Source organism: Phyllostomus hastatus, unplaced genomic scaffold, assembly GCF_019186645.2.
Source record: "Phyllostomus hastatus isolate PE091 unplaced genomic scaffold, TTU_PhHast_1.1 phas_scaffold_200, whole genome shotgun sequence".
NCBI lineage: Eukaryota > Metazoa > Chordata > Mammalia > Chiroptera > Phyllostomidae > Phyllostomus > Phyllostomus hastatus.
In genome coordinates, this window is record NW_025334016.1 from 12,540,651 (window position 1) to 12,554,439 (window position 13,789).

General features: G+C 48.8%; 1 protein-coding gene across 2 annotated transcripts in view; it reads left to right on the forward strand.

Annotated features, from left to right (window-relative positions):
- CCDC22 (coiled-coil domain containing 22) overlaps positions 1-13,683 on the forward strand; it is a 17,769-nt gene extending 4,086 nt beyond the window's left edge. The window contains exons 1-17 of one of the 2 annotated variants that reach the window (XM_045860680.1): positions 1,006-1,221; positions 2,314-2,491; positions 6,848-6,980; positions 7,756-7,862; positions 8,009-8,075; positions 8,166-8,344; positions 9,668-9,862; positions 10,433-10,495; positions 10,581-10,700; positions 11,314-11,433; positions 11,522-11,638; positions 11,743-11,844; positions 11,928-12,035; positions 12,308-12,403; positions 12,662-12,721; positions 12,803-12,877; positions 13,320-13,683. In XM_045860680.1, coding sequence (XP_045716636.1) covers positions 1,172-1,221; positions 2,314-2,491; positions 6,848-6,980; positions 7,756-7,862; positions 8,009-8,075; positions 8,166-8,344; positions 9,668-9,862; positions 10,433-10,495; positions 10,581-10,700; positions 11,314-11,433; positions 11,522-11,638; positions 11,743-11,844; positions 11,928-12,035; positions 12,308-12,403; positions 12,662-12,721; positions 12,803-12,877; positions 13,320-13,433 — 1,884 coding nt within the window. In that variant the 5' untranslated portion in view covers positions 1,006-1,171 and the 3' untranslated portion in view covers positions 13,434-13,683. Of the gene's footprint in view, positions 1-1,005; positions 1,222-2,313; positions 2,492-6,847; positions 6,981-7,755; positions 7,863-8,008; positions 8,076-8,165; positions 8,345-9,667; positions 9,863-10,432; positions 10,496-10,580; positions 10,701-11,313; positions 11,434-11,521; positions 11,639-11,742; positions 11,845-11,927; positions 12,036-12,307; positions 12,404-12,661; positions 12,722-12,802; positions 12,878-13,319 lie in introns of those variants that run through there. The other variant, XM_045860681.1, reaches the window with a different exon arrangement.
- The last annotated feature ends 106 nt before the right edge of the window (positions 13,684-13,789 follow it).

The window sequence follows — 13,789 nt, forward strand, 5'->3', positions numbered from 1 at the left end:
CAACTTACATACTCTTTTCTTTATTATGTGTCAGGCACATAGTACAACGTGCTTTACATGAGTTAATTCTGTTTTAATCCTAGGAAGCAGGTACAGTAGTTCCCCTCTTACGCATGGAGGTACATTCCAACACCCTCAGTGTATGACTGAAAGAACAGATTGTACTGAACCCTAGATAGACTATTTTTTTTTCCTATGCATACATACCTTTTCACTTAAAGCAAACACTTTATGCCTTCTTTTTGGCATATACTAATTCCTAGCATCGCTACTCTTGCACTTTGGGGCCATCATTAAATAAAATAAGGGTTACCTGAACACAAGCAGTACGAAGCTGCGACAATGTTTCTGAAAACGAGAAGGCTACTAAGTAACTAATGGGCAAGTAGCATATAAAGGGGTGATTCACGTGGGCGGCTAAGGGGAAGGGGAGGGGGACAGAGATGGGTGGCCCAAGAGTTCACCATGCTACTCAGAATGGCGTGCAATTTAAAACTTATGAATTATTTATTTCTGGAATTTTCCACTTAATATTTTCTGATGGCTGTTAATCTCAGGAAACTGGAACAGCAGAAAGTGAAACCATGCACGAGGGTGGGGAGACTACTGTAGCCCCATTTTACAGATGAAGAAACTAAAACAGGGAAGTTATTTAACTTACCCACTATTGCACATCTAGCAAGCTGAGCTAAACACTTGAGCAAAAGAGCTGAGACTCAACCCTAGACCCTTTGTGCTAAAGCCCCTTTGTCTGTGCACTTCTACAATCTAGAAGATGAATGCCGCCTTATATGAATGAGTCAAGAAGTCACTCTCTGTCCCGCTCTCCCAACACACACACACACACACACACACACACACACACACACACAAAACACACATGCGCGCGCACATACACAAGATTATTTCGTTGCACGCTTGGAAGTGCCCACTGGAATGTAGGCGGAAGAACTACAACTCCTAGCAGTCATTGCTAATCCACGCCTGCGCTCACATCCGCACCAGGACGCACTGCACTCGCTGTCGAAACTACACTTCCCGGCTCTCCGGTGGCAGCCCGTGACACTCCTTGGACGGGGGCGCGGAGCTGGGTTTCAACTGCTGTGCCTCCCTTGTTCGCTTGCTTGGACCCGGCCCCGGACCCAGCCCCAGCCCCGGACATAGCTTCACCATGGAGGAGGCAGACCGAATTCTCATCCATTCCCTGCGCCAGGCCGGCACGTAAGGACACAGCCCCCGCCCACCCCGGAATGCCCATATCCGGGACTCCAAAACTCCGGACCCAGTCACCCGGGAACCTTAAAACTCTGGACCTTGACATCCAGGGATCCAACTTGCAGGATCCTAAACCCCCATTCCCCTTACACACACGCGCGCGCGCGTACACACACACACACACTGACATTTAGGGGCCTCCCAAACTCGACATTTGGTAAACCCTAAAGTCAAGGATCCAGACACCTTGAGATGTTAAAACCTTGGAACTTCAAGACCCGTGACTCTGAAATCTGTGGATCTTGAGTTCACTACACTGGGACCCTGATACCTGGAGATTTTAAGACACCTGTATCCTGAGAACCAGGGAACTTAAAACCCCAGGACCCTAGCACTCAGGGACTCCAAAAAAAAATCGTGGGACTGGATATTTGGGAACGTTCAAACCCAGTTTCTCAACACCTGGAGATTTTAAAACCCCAGGACCCTAAAAGCTGGTGGACTCAATGCTGGGTGACCCAGACACACGGGACTCCTGCATTCGAGGGCCCTAAAAACCCAGGATACCAACATGTAGGGAGCCTGATTTCTGGATTGCTAGAAACTAGGTGGTCTTAACATACACCTAATATAGAGATATTGAATTCAGGGATTCTGACATTTGGAAATTCTGAAAACCCCAACCTCCTAACATATAGTCTCAAAACCCAAGCAGCTCAATATCTAGGGGCCCCTGACATTAAGGGAACATGATATCTGGGGACACAGAATATCAGAGATCATGTCACAATAGGCCCTTTGCCCTTCCCAGACCCCAGAAATTTGGAGCCTTTAGGCATAGGGAAATTTGAGATTTTCTCAACTCAGTTCCCTTCCATTGGCTGTTCTCCTACACCAAGTTCTTAGGACCTGAAGACATCCTCAGTTCTTAGTTTTCTGAGTGGAAATAACATTTATCAGCACCCAGGACCTGTCTGAACTGTGGACATTCTCCTCATTCCCACTTCAGTACTAGGGCTTTCAGAAGGCAGCCCAGCCCAGCCTGATCCCTGTTTTCTGACTGCTCCCCACACTGAGCTTGTCCCCTTTTTTCTTCAGGGCAGTTCCTCCAGAAGTGCAGACCCTGCGAGCCTTTACCACTGAGCTGGTTGTAGAAGCTGTTGTCTGCTGCCTGCGTGTGATCAACCCTGCTGTGGGCTCTGGCCTCAGCCCCCTGCTGCCTCTGGCCATGTCTTCTCGTTTCCGCCTGGCCATGAGCCTGGCTCAGGCCTGCATGGTGAGTGCCTTCCTCCCAGTGCACACAGCCTCTTCCTTCCTCCTTCACAAAGTCACCAAGCTCCTCTGAAACTCTTGCCTTTCCTCTCTGCCACCTCCCTTTGTGGCTTAGCATGAAGGCTGCTGGCTCTCTGGTCAAACTGCCTGACTAGTTCACATTCTCACAGCACCACTTGCTAACTGGGACCCTAACCCTTGTGGACCTTAATTTCCTTATCTGTGAAACTGAAGCGATAAAATTCAGGTTGTTATGAGCATTAAAAGAGTTGATCCAGTTTGTGCCTGGGCTGCCCTTGGCTCCTGCATTTTCAGTTTAGCACCAATAATTTTCCCCTATAGTATCCATTTCCCAGTTTCAGAAAAGGCCCTGCTTGGTTCTCTGGGTCATTCCTAAATTAACCACTGTGTATTCTGATTGGCCCAGCCTGATCACCTGGTCATTCGTAGGGTACTATGATTGGCTGCTTGGGATCACATGGAGTACGGGGAGGGACAATTACCCAAAGGAAGATGTGGTTGTTAACTGAAGATAGTGGATCTGCACTAACACTGCACTTTGCCCTGTGGCAGCCACACACATCCTGCCTCTCATGAGAATAATTCCAAAACTGTCTCCATCTGGATAATGTGCCTTCTGATGTACACACCTTTTCAGTACAGATCTGTGTCCCATTACTAATCCAAGGGCTCCCAGTAAGGTCATTTCTCCTGGTTCACTAGCTTGGTGACTTTAGGCCAGTCTCTCAATTTCTTTTGGCCTAAATTTCCTTATGTGTATAATGGGTGTAAGAATTATATCTACGTCACAGAGCTGCTATAAGGATTAAAAATGTGTTACTATATGAGAAGCTGGATTATAATAAGCTTTGTGTAAGTGGCATTACTTATCCGGTAGGCCTGGTTTGGCTGCTTGCATTCCCACAACCTGTGGCTACAGAATGAATGTGAGGTATACCTAGTATATGGTGGTAGAGGGCCAATAGAGGAACTACAGTGAATGCTTCCACATAGATCTAGGAGACAGCATGGTCAGGTTTCTTGAATTTGGACCTTACTTGTGCAGTGTCTGTCTCTTAGCAGTAAGCCTCAGAGCTCTGCCCATCCCTTAGTTCTCAGGCTCACTTATCTCTCAGGAGTTCTCAAGTTCTTCTGGCTGGGGGTCTTGGTAGCATTATGAGGCAGACAGTCTGTCCCCTGGCCCAGGGCTGTATTCTGAAGGATGGCACTTGATAATGGGGGAAGTTATGTCCTCTGTTTGGCAAGGAGAGTGCGTAGTGGGAGATGTTAAGGAAACTCTGGGGAGTCCGGCTTCCCCAGTTGTCTGTTCCTCTCTTCTGTCAGTGCTGACTCCCACTGGACTTGATGTTGACTTACTTTTGCTTACACTAAGTTTAGTGTGGGGTTGAGAGTATGGCTTTTTCAGTGATCAAGAGTTCAGTTTGTAGGATGGTCTGGTCCCTGAGCCTCACTCAGTGTGTCCACAGTAAGCAGAAAGGTTATCTCTTGATCCAGCTGTGTGCTCCCCCTGGAGCCCACCTTGGCTCAGCACTGCCACCCTCTGGCGTCTGCCTCTTCCTATGCCCTATTCCTGCCACCACTTTTCTGCAACTCAGCCACCTCCGGTTTTTGATGACTGTCACTTCACACACCCCAGCCCTGGAATGAGTTTCTGTATCAGTCACAACTCTTTGATTGCAGGTGTCGGAAAAGACTCAAAGTAAAGTAGCTTAAAAGCCAGTGGTTTTCACACTTTTTTGACTGTGACCCTCCAAAATAAATATATCTTATGTTGTGAACCAGTACACACATATGTGCATAATAATGATGTTTTCTGAGTGTATACTTTGTGCTAGGCACTGCAGTAAAATGGTGTTAAACTCATTTAATTCTCATGACAACTTTCTGAGGTAGGTATTGTTGATATCCTTTTTTTTTTCAGATGAGGAAAGTGAAGCACAGAGAGGTTAAGTGATTTACCTGAGGTCACACAGTTGGTAAGAGGCAAAACTTAGATATGAATTAAGGAAGTCTGATTTCAGAATCCAACAGCAGCTTCCGACCAACAGCAACTCTGGCACAAAAAGGCTTTATTTCTGGGCCCATTTTTCAGTCCCTACCCAGAACCCTGGTGGGCCCGTCTATCCCCTAAAGCAGCCACACAGGGAAAGAACTATCAGCTCTATTTTACAGCTAGAAAACTGAGCTTCTAGGTGTTAAATAACCAGTCCAAGGCCTATAGCCAGTAAGTGGCACAGACTGGATTTCAACTGCGATATTTTTTTTTACTCCAAAGCTTGTAATCTCTTTTTTAGAAAGTACTTATTGTTTTGGGTAGATTATTTTATTAATCAGGGTCCAGTCTAGAGGCAGAAACCTCAGCAATACTTTAAACAGGGATATCTTAATATAAAAAATTGTGAACTACATAAAGGGTAATTAACTACTACTAAGACAGTAGAAGAGATCGCCATGGTGTGACAGAAATAGTATGATACCTTGATATGTCTTACATACCCAACCATTCACCCCATTACCCCTACCTGTCTGCTATAAGGGAATTACTTTGATTAGTTTCTTGTGCATCTTTTTAGTTTTTTTAAAATGCAGATATAAGCAAATGTGAATATATATTCTATTTCCCTATTTCTTATACAAAAGAAAGCATATACCTAGTTTCTTAGCATTTTTTTAATGTAAGCGTATATCCTGGAAATCATTTCATATCAAATAGTAGAGATCTTAATATTTTTCCTTTTTATAGCTGTATAGTAGTCCATTGTATGTATGTACCACAGTTTATTCAACCATTCTTCTATGCTTGGACATATAGGGAATTTCTAACATTTTGCAAAGAATAATGTAATGAATAATCTTGTGCATATATATTCTTAAATTGTTGGAGGCATATCTTCATGGTAAACTCTTAGAAGTAGGATTGCTAGATGGAAGGATAAATGCATGTGTAGTTTGGTTAGAGTTTGCCAGTTCACCCTCACTGGGATTTTAATTTTGCATTCCCACCAACAGTGTATGAGAGAATATCTGTTTCTTCACACCCTCTCCCACTGAGTGTATTGTCAGATTTTTGGATTTTTTTCCCCATTCAGTAGGTAAGAAATGGTATGTCAGTGTAGTTTTTCCCTCCCCAGCTTTGTACCTTGAAAAAATTTTCAAGTGTAAAAAAAAAAATGAAAATAGAACAGTGAATACCTCTTTACCCTTCTCCTAGCTTCCTGAATTGTAACATTTTGCTCCTTTCTTTTCTCTCTCTATAAACATACACACACACATATATACACCTACATATACATATATACATACACACTCTTGCTGAGCCATTTGAAAGTGGCTTGCATCATGACATTTCATACCCAAAACTGAATATGCCTCTCCTAAGCAAAAAAACATTCTCCATCATAACCACAAATACTATGATCACATCCATGCAATTTAATAGTATCTAAGGTCTAGTAGTGGTTAGATTTCCCCAGTTGTAACAAAAGTATCTTTTATGGTTATTTTTTTAAACCGCAGAGTCTAATCAAGGATTATGTTTTATTTCATTGTTACACCTGTAATCTTAAATATCAACAGTCCTCCTTTGCTTTTGTTTCTTTGTTTCTTTTCTGATGACAAGTTTTTGAAGTGGTCAGGCAGATTGTTTCCTGAAATGCCCCACAGTCTGAATTGCTCTGAGTGTGTTCTCATGAGTAGATTCAGGTTTGGGGCAGGAACACTGCTGAGTGATAGTATCTCCCTCCCAGTGTGCACCCCAGGAGTAGTGTCAGATTGTCCCGGATTGCTGATACTTGTGTGAAGTCTCAGTGTTCCTTCAATTCATGTCTCTCTTTTAAGCAAGGTTGGACATATTTCCATATGTTTAAGGGATTTTTTCATTTTTTTTTCAGTAAACTTTGTTCTTGCCTATTTTTCTGTTGCATTGTTGATCTTTTTTGCTTGTTTAATTTTAAGCACTTTATTTACTGTGGTATGAGTTCCAAATATTTTTTCCCAGCTTGTTATTACTCTTTTGACTTGGCTTATTATATTTTTCCTTTAAAATTTTTATTTCTTTTCATGTATTCAGAAATACCCATTTTCTCTTTTATTGTATTTGGATTTTGAGCCATAGTTAGAAAGTTTAGACCTTTAATCTTATTTCTTGCTCTCTGTAACATTGACTAGAATCACTTTGTGGCTCCTCCTGCAGAGGCCTAGAGGCCTTGGGGAGCCAAGGAGAGGTTTGGAGGGTGCTGGTTGGTAAGAGAGTGGGAGCATTTAGGGTCTAGGCCCAGGGCTCCCAGGGCAGGAGGAGCCTGCCTGCCTGGTTGATAGGGGCCCCCTCCCCAACCCCCAGGACCTGGGCTATCCTTTGGAGCTTGGCTATCAGAACTTCCTCTACCCCAGTGAGCCTGATCTCCGGGACCTGCTTCTCTTCTTGGCTGAGCGTCTACCTACCGATGCCTCTGAGGATGCAGACCAGCCTGCAGGTATGGGGTACCTGGGGCATGGTGAGGGAAAAAGGAGAGGGTGGCATTCCTGGGTGTTATAGGGGCTGAGAGAGGTAGAAATGGTAAAGAGGTTGCCAGATAGGAGGTGGGGATATGTGTCCTCAGAAGACCTAGGTGGGAGGATTGGAGTTGGGAGAGGGGATGCAGAACAGGGGGAAGGGACTGGGACTTGGGCTGAACCAGGTGGTGGGTTGGTGCTGGGAGAGCCCTCTCTATCTCACCTCCTGCCCTGTTCCCCCTCACCTACTCCACTGCCTCTGGCCTCCTCGATGCCCCTCACATATGCCAGGTGCACTCCAGCACCAGGGCCTTTGTATTTGTTGATTATTATCCCCTGAGATAGTCTCTTGGTTTCTGGTCACATGTCACCTCAGGGAGGCCTATCATGGACTGCCTTGTTTAAAATGACATCCTTCTCTCAACAGTCCTTATCCTCCTTTCCTATCACTACCTGATGGTTCTCTGTATCATCCTTTTGACATTAGTCATGATCTCCTCTACCAGCCTGCTGGCCCCAGGAGAGCAGGATCTTTATCACTTTGTTCACTGAGATAGCCTGAGAGTCTAGAGTAGTGTCTGGCACATAGTAGGTACTCAGTAAATGTTTATTTAATGACTGGGTGTGAGTTTGATAGCTAGATAGATATGTATCTCTGGGAGGGGGGTCAGGGAGAGATGGCTATTTTCCCATAGTCTGTATTTTTGGAGTTGTGGCATTGTCACCTGATTGACACTCCCTTCTCTCCCCCCATAGGTGACTCAGCTATCCTTCTCCGAGCTATTGGGAGCCACATTAGGGACCAGCTGGCCCTGCCCTGGGTTCCACCCCTCCTTCGCCCTCCTAAGCTGCAGCACCTCCAGGTGGGACCCCCCAACACATGTTGATCTTTGCTTGTTTTTACCTCGCTTTCCTTGTCCTCATCTGGGTACTCAGGTTTTTGGCCCCCTCCCACCAATGCTCTCCATCACAATTCATCCTAGAGGCTCTGATTCTGTTTTCCCACCAGGGCTCAGCCCCCCAGAAGCCTTTCCATGCCAGTAGACTGTTCATGCCTGAGTTGAGTTCCAGAGGAGGTGAGTGTGGGGCGGTGGGGAGGTGCTGGGGAGAAAGGTAGAGGTGCGTGGTAAGGTGGGAGGGCTGTCTGACTCTGTTCCTGCTTCCAGAGTCCCGAGAGTTCCAGGCAAGTTCCCTGTTACTACCAGCCCCAACCCAGGCACCTCATCCTGCTGGGAGGGTGGCCTCGCTCCTCGAATGCCATGCCATTCAGCTCTGCCAGCACACAGGCCAGGACCACCCTGGTGACAAGGACTGGGTCCACAGGACATCCCGCCTTCCTACCCAGGTGCTGCCCAATGCTTGGCTCCCTGCTGTGGAGGTCCCTGTTCATCTCTGCTCCCATTCTATCTCCCGTTGGTCCTCTGCCCTTCTCCTTTTCCTACTTTGTCTCTCTCTTTCATCATCTCCCCTCTGCATGCATCTACTCGGCTCCCAGCCTGCAAGAACATTGGAGTCAGAAAGGCTGTGGACTTTGGACAAGTCAATATCGTCACAATCTCAATTTTCTGTTTTAAGACACGGGTGGCAGTAGTGCTGTGTGTGTTTGACTAGAAAACATGCATGAGATTCCTAGCAGCCAGAACAATCAGGATGTCCTTCCATCCTCCCTGTTTCTCCTACCTTCTTTCCACCCCTGAGGCTGCCACTCTTTCTCTGTCTCTGCCATTGTCTGTCATGCTTATTTCTTCTGTCTCAAGATATCTGCATTATTTCTTCTGGCCACTTTCTAATTCTGTGGTTTTGCTGCCCCTGTTTCTCACCCCTCTGTCTCCTCATTTCTGTGCTGTGTCTCTGCCACTCTGTCTACCTGTATCTGTCCCCTCTGCCCATCTCTGCAACTGTCTTACTGTCTTGCCCCACACCCCCACTGCCATGTGTTCCATCTTTATTTCTGTATTTTTTAAACTTACAGAAAATTTCAAACACAGAAGTAGACATAATGTTCTGAGTCCTATGTACCTGTCACCCACCTTCAACTACAAACGTTGTACTAATCTTTCTTCATCTAGTCTCCCCCAACTTTTTTTCAGTTTCACTTTAAAGCAAATCCCAGACATGTCATTTCAACTCTGAATGCTTAAGCATATGTCTCTTAACTCATAAGGACATTCACTTTTTAATGTAACCCCTGGGCTGTTTCACACTTCACAAAATTAGCAATGATCTCTTAGCACCATTCATAATCAGATTTCCTCTGTTGTCCCCAAACCGCTCCTGTTCTTGTATCTCTCTCTCTCACTCCCACTCTCTGCCTCCACCTCCTTCTTTGCTCAGCACCTCTGACTCTGTGTCTGCTCTGTCTCCACATATTCCTCTGTGTCATTCTCTGATTTGGGGGCTGCAGGCTTACTGCTTCACCTTCCCACATTTTCCTCTAGTATGAGGAGTGAGTAGGTGAAATGTGGCTATGATGAGGAGGTGACCTTGTACTGGGGGCGCTCCCAAACTGATGGGCCAAGAGAGCAGGTCCAGTGCCGTCTTGGTGGGAGAGGCTGGAGGGTGTGATTTGTCAGTAGCACCTTGTCACGTGGCTCCCTGGAGGAGGCAGGGTCTGGGGTGATGAGGAGGCCTCTAGACCTGACCCTTTTACCTTACCCTCTGTTTTCAGGAGGATACTCGGGCTCAGAGGCAGAGGCTTCAGAAGCACCTGGCTGAGTATCTGCGTCAGATGTGGGGCCAGCTGGGTCCCTCTCCTCAAGCCCGAGACCTAGGAGAGCTGATGCAGTCCTGGGGTGCTGGGACCAGAACTGGTGTTCCTAAGGGCTCTCGCTTCACACATTCAGAGAAGTTCACCTTCTGTCTGGTGGGTGGGCCTGCATGGATATTTGGCATGTTGATGGGGCCAAGCCTGTCTTGGAGGGTTGCTTTATGTACAAACACCATACTTTATCCACACAGGTGCCTATGTTCCCACCAGGTGTGGCCTCTCCCCACTAGGGGCTAGTATCCAGAGGGGTCCACTGGCTTCTCAGAGACTTCAATGGAGAACGAGTAGAGGGATGGGAACCATGTAAGGGTAGAGGGATGTTCATTGTGCAAACTCCAAGCTTCCCCAGGAAATTTCCTCTGGGTATATCTTTCCTTGGATGGTTACCCAGAGGGGCACTCATCCTTCTCATGGAAAGTTGGGGCTTCATAGGTGGGCCAGGCAAGCAGAAGCTGTCAGGATCAGGGAGGTTTCTTTATGAGCAAACATTCTAATCTGAGGCCACATAGATTTCTTTGATCCTCATATAGTCATAGCCCAGTAGTCATTAGCAGTTGAGTGGGCATAGGTACGGTGCTAGAAGGGTACTTTTGGGGGTGTTTAGGCTGGGCTATGAGGGGCAAGGCCTTCTTTGACAGCGAGGATGCTCCCCTCTCCCTCCTCCAGGAGCCCAAGGCCCAGGCAGCCCAGGTGTCAGATGTGCCAGCCACCTCCCGGTGGCCTGAACAGGTGAGTGGAGCAGTGAGGGGTGTCCTGGGCCCTTGCCTGTCTACTGGGCCTGACATTCCCACCCTGACTGGCCTGTTCTTCTCAGGACACATGGGCAGCTCAAGAGCAGGAGCTGGAGGCCCTTCAGGAGCAGCTAGAGGGAGTGAACCGCAACATTGAAGAGGTTGAAGCCAACATGAAGACCCTGGGAATCGGCCTCGCACAGGTGGGGGTGGTAGAGGGGATGCCATCTGGGGTCAGGTCACAAGTCTGACCTAGAGGGCTTTGGGGGACTTGAGAAGGATGAGAGGTACTCTGTAGAGGTCTGCAGATGTCAGAAGGGTTCATGAGGGCCTTTGGGGGTTATGTGGGGTTCTTGAGAGTTCAGGAGAATCAGTGGGGGTGTCAGGGGGATGTATGGTTGCAGCGCTTCGTGGACCTATAGGGGTGAAAGGTGCCTGTGGGCATTAGTCAGGCCTTGTGGGTATCTGTGAGATTCAGGAGGTTTGTGGGCATTTCTAGGCATCAGTGGGGCATTATGGGTCTGTACAGGCAGGAGCTTGTGGGGTTTACCAGGGCTTCTGGGGGTAAGTATGGAAGTGGAGACATCATAGGGGCTTCTGGGTGCCCACTGATGCTTATAGGTCTCTGTCAATATCAGGAGGGGGTCAAGAAGACCATAGGGGGAAAAAAAAGAAGCCCATAGGGGCTGGAGGGGTATGTCATCATCTATGGGAACTTGGGTTAGGCCAGGGCTTTCCAGGCTCAGTGTGGGCTGGGAGCCTGTGGTGGGTATTGAGTTCCCCCACTGATTGATATTGAGAGTCCTGGGGTACCAGGTGGAGGCCAAGTGTCGGCAGAGTGAACTTAGCACATCGGAGAGGGAGCAGGCCCTGCGCCTAAAGAGCCGGGCGGTGGAGCTGCTGCCAGACGGGGTTGCCAACCTTGCCAAGCTGCAGGTAGGGCTGGTACCGGGGCTGGACCAGGAGGGTCAGAGGTGGAAGGGCCCAGCCTGTATGACATGTACCCTCCTACCACCATTCCCAGCTTGTGGTAGAGAGCAGTGCCCAGAGGGTCATCCATTTGGTGGGCCAGTGGGAAAAGCACCGGGTCCCACTCCTTGCTGAATACCGCCATCTACGAAAGCTCCGGGATTGCAGAGAGGTAGGTGGTGGGGTCCTGGACTGTGGGTAGGGCAGGTTTGGTATCTTCCTAGGGGACCATCCCTGTGCTTTGTTCACTGCCCTGTACCCATGGGGTCCTGGCAGCTGGAATCTTCTCGACGGCTGGCAGAGATTCAAGAGCTGCACCAGAGTGTTCGGGCAGCTGCTGAGGAGGCCCGCAGGAAAGAGGAGGTCTATAAACAGCTGGTAAGGCCCATGCCAGGGCTCTGGTTGGTTCAGAGTACGTTGGATATGGGTCCTGGGGGAGTGTCTGCTGTGTCTCTATTTAGGTGTCTGAGCTGGAAACCCTACCCAGAGATGTGTCCAGGCTGGCCTATACCCAGCGTATCCTGGAGATTGTGGGCAACATCCGGAAGCAGAAGGAAGAGATCACTAAGGTATGCTGCTGTGGTCTTAGAGGGAAGGCCATATGGGAAGACATGTCCAAAGGGCAGATATGTATAGCATGGCCACACAGGGACCTCAGGCCCTCTGATAGGCAAAGCTATCTGGCCACACAGTGACCCAGAACAGTCCCACACAGTCCACTCTGGCCAACCCTCACACAGTGACATAGGCCCTGTCTGGATGTGAGTGCATGCACATGAATGCCCTTAGTAGGTCAGCTGTCTCACCCCAGACATAGGCTCATGGCCCTGATCTCTGCCAGATCTTGTCTGATACAAAGGAGCTTCAGAAGGAAATCAACTCTCTGACTGGGAAGCTGGACCGGACATTTGCGGTGACTGATGAACTTGTGTTCAAGGTGTGAGGCAGACGGGGCCAGATAGAGGGGTGGTGTGGGGCTGGGCTGCTGCCTGCCCATCTGGTCATGGGCTGACTTGGGCCTGGGCCCTGTGTGAGACTTGTAGGTACACTGATGCTGGGGTCTGACTTTGCTCCATAGAGGATGAAGTCATGGGGGTGGAAGAGGGTGGCCTTGCGGGTTCCTGGAGGTGGTGTGCAGGGGGGTAGAGGTAGGGGCACCCCACTGATACACTTGAGGTCCTTTCTGTCTGGTCAGGATGCCAAGAAGGATGATGCTGTTCGGAAGGCCTACAAGTATCTAGCTGCCTTGCATGAGGTGAGGGGGGAAGCATGCCTCAGGGGCTGCCTGGGGAGGAGCCAGTTTGGAGTGTAAGTTTTTCCTTCCTACTGTCCCCAGAACTGCAGTCAGCTCATCCAAACCATTGAGGACACGGGCACTATCATGCGGGAGGTTCGAGACCTTGAGGAGCAGGTGAGGCCTAGGGGTGGGAGGGGAAACCAAGGCAGGCCAGGGGACAGTTCCCTGGTTTGTGCCAAGACAGGCTATTGAACCAGACACAGCTTACGGCTGGAGTCTCTGCCTTACCTGTTAGCCATGCACTTGACCTGGAACAGGCAAGTGCCAACATCTGAGTTCCAGCGTCTGTCCCGATGGTATTATGTCTGCCTCCCAGCACCGCTGGCAGAGGCTTCAGCTTGAGTATGTGGTGGGTAATCATGCTACATACCAAACAACACTTTAGATGTAGGGACAACATGTGCAAAGGCCTGGCAGTGGGACAGAGCAGGCTATTGTTGGAGGTTGGGTAAGAGGAGCCCAGGAAGGACCCTGAGTGCCTGTAACAGAGGGGGTGGTGAGCAGGAGCTGGGAAAGAGGCCATGCTCGCTGAAGAGATGTGATTCATGTTCCTTAGATCGAGATGGAGATGGGCAAGAAGACCCTCAGCAACCTGGAGAAGATCCAAGAGGACTACCGGGCCCTTCGCCAGGAGAACGCAGGCCTCCTGGGGCGGGTCCGTGAGACTTGAGGGGCTCCGGACAGAGGTCTCCCCTACCCCAGACTTCAGCAGGGATTTGGGGAGTTGGAGGCGATGGCCAAGTGCTTGTTCTGTGTTTGCTGCCAAGTCCCTCCTACTTTGGTGACTCCTGCCCACCTGACCCCAACCCTTGTCTGGGGCGAACATCCAGAAAGTAGGAGCTTGGCTGCAGTTTATTGGGGAGGACACTGAGGGTTGGGGCCTTGGATCTCAAATAAATGAGGGACTGTCTGTAGTCTAAGCTGAGGCATGGATGGGGGCACAGGGCTCAGGGTGGGGCAGGGGTGGGTGGTGGGTGAGACACAGGGTACATTTTGGCGAGTCAATGTATGTGGCTGTGTGTGTCT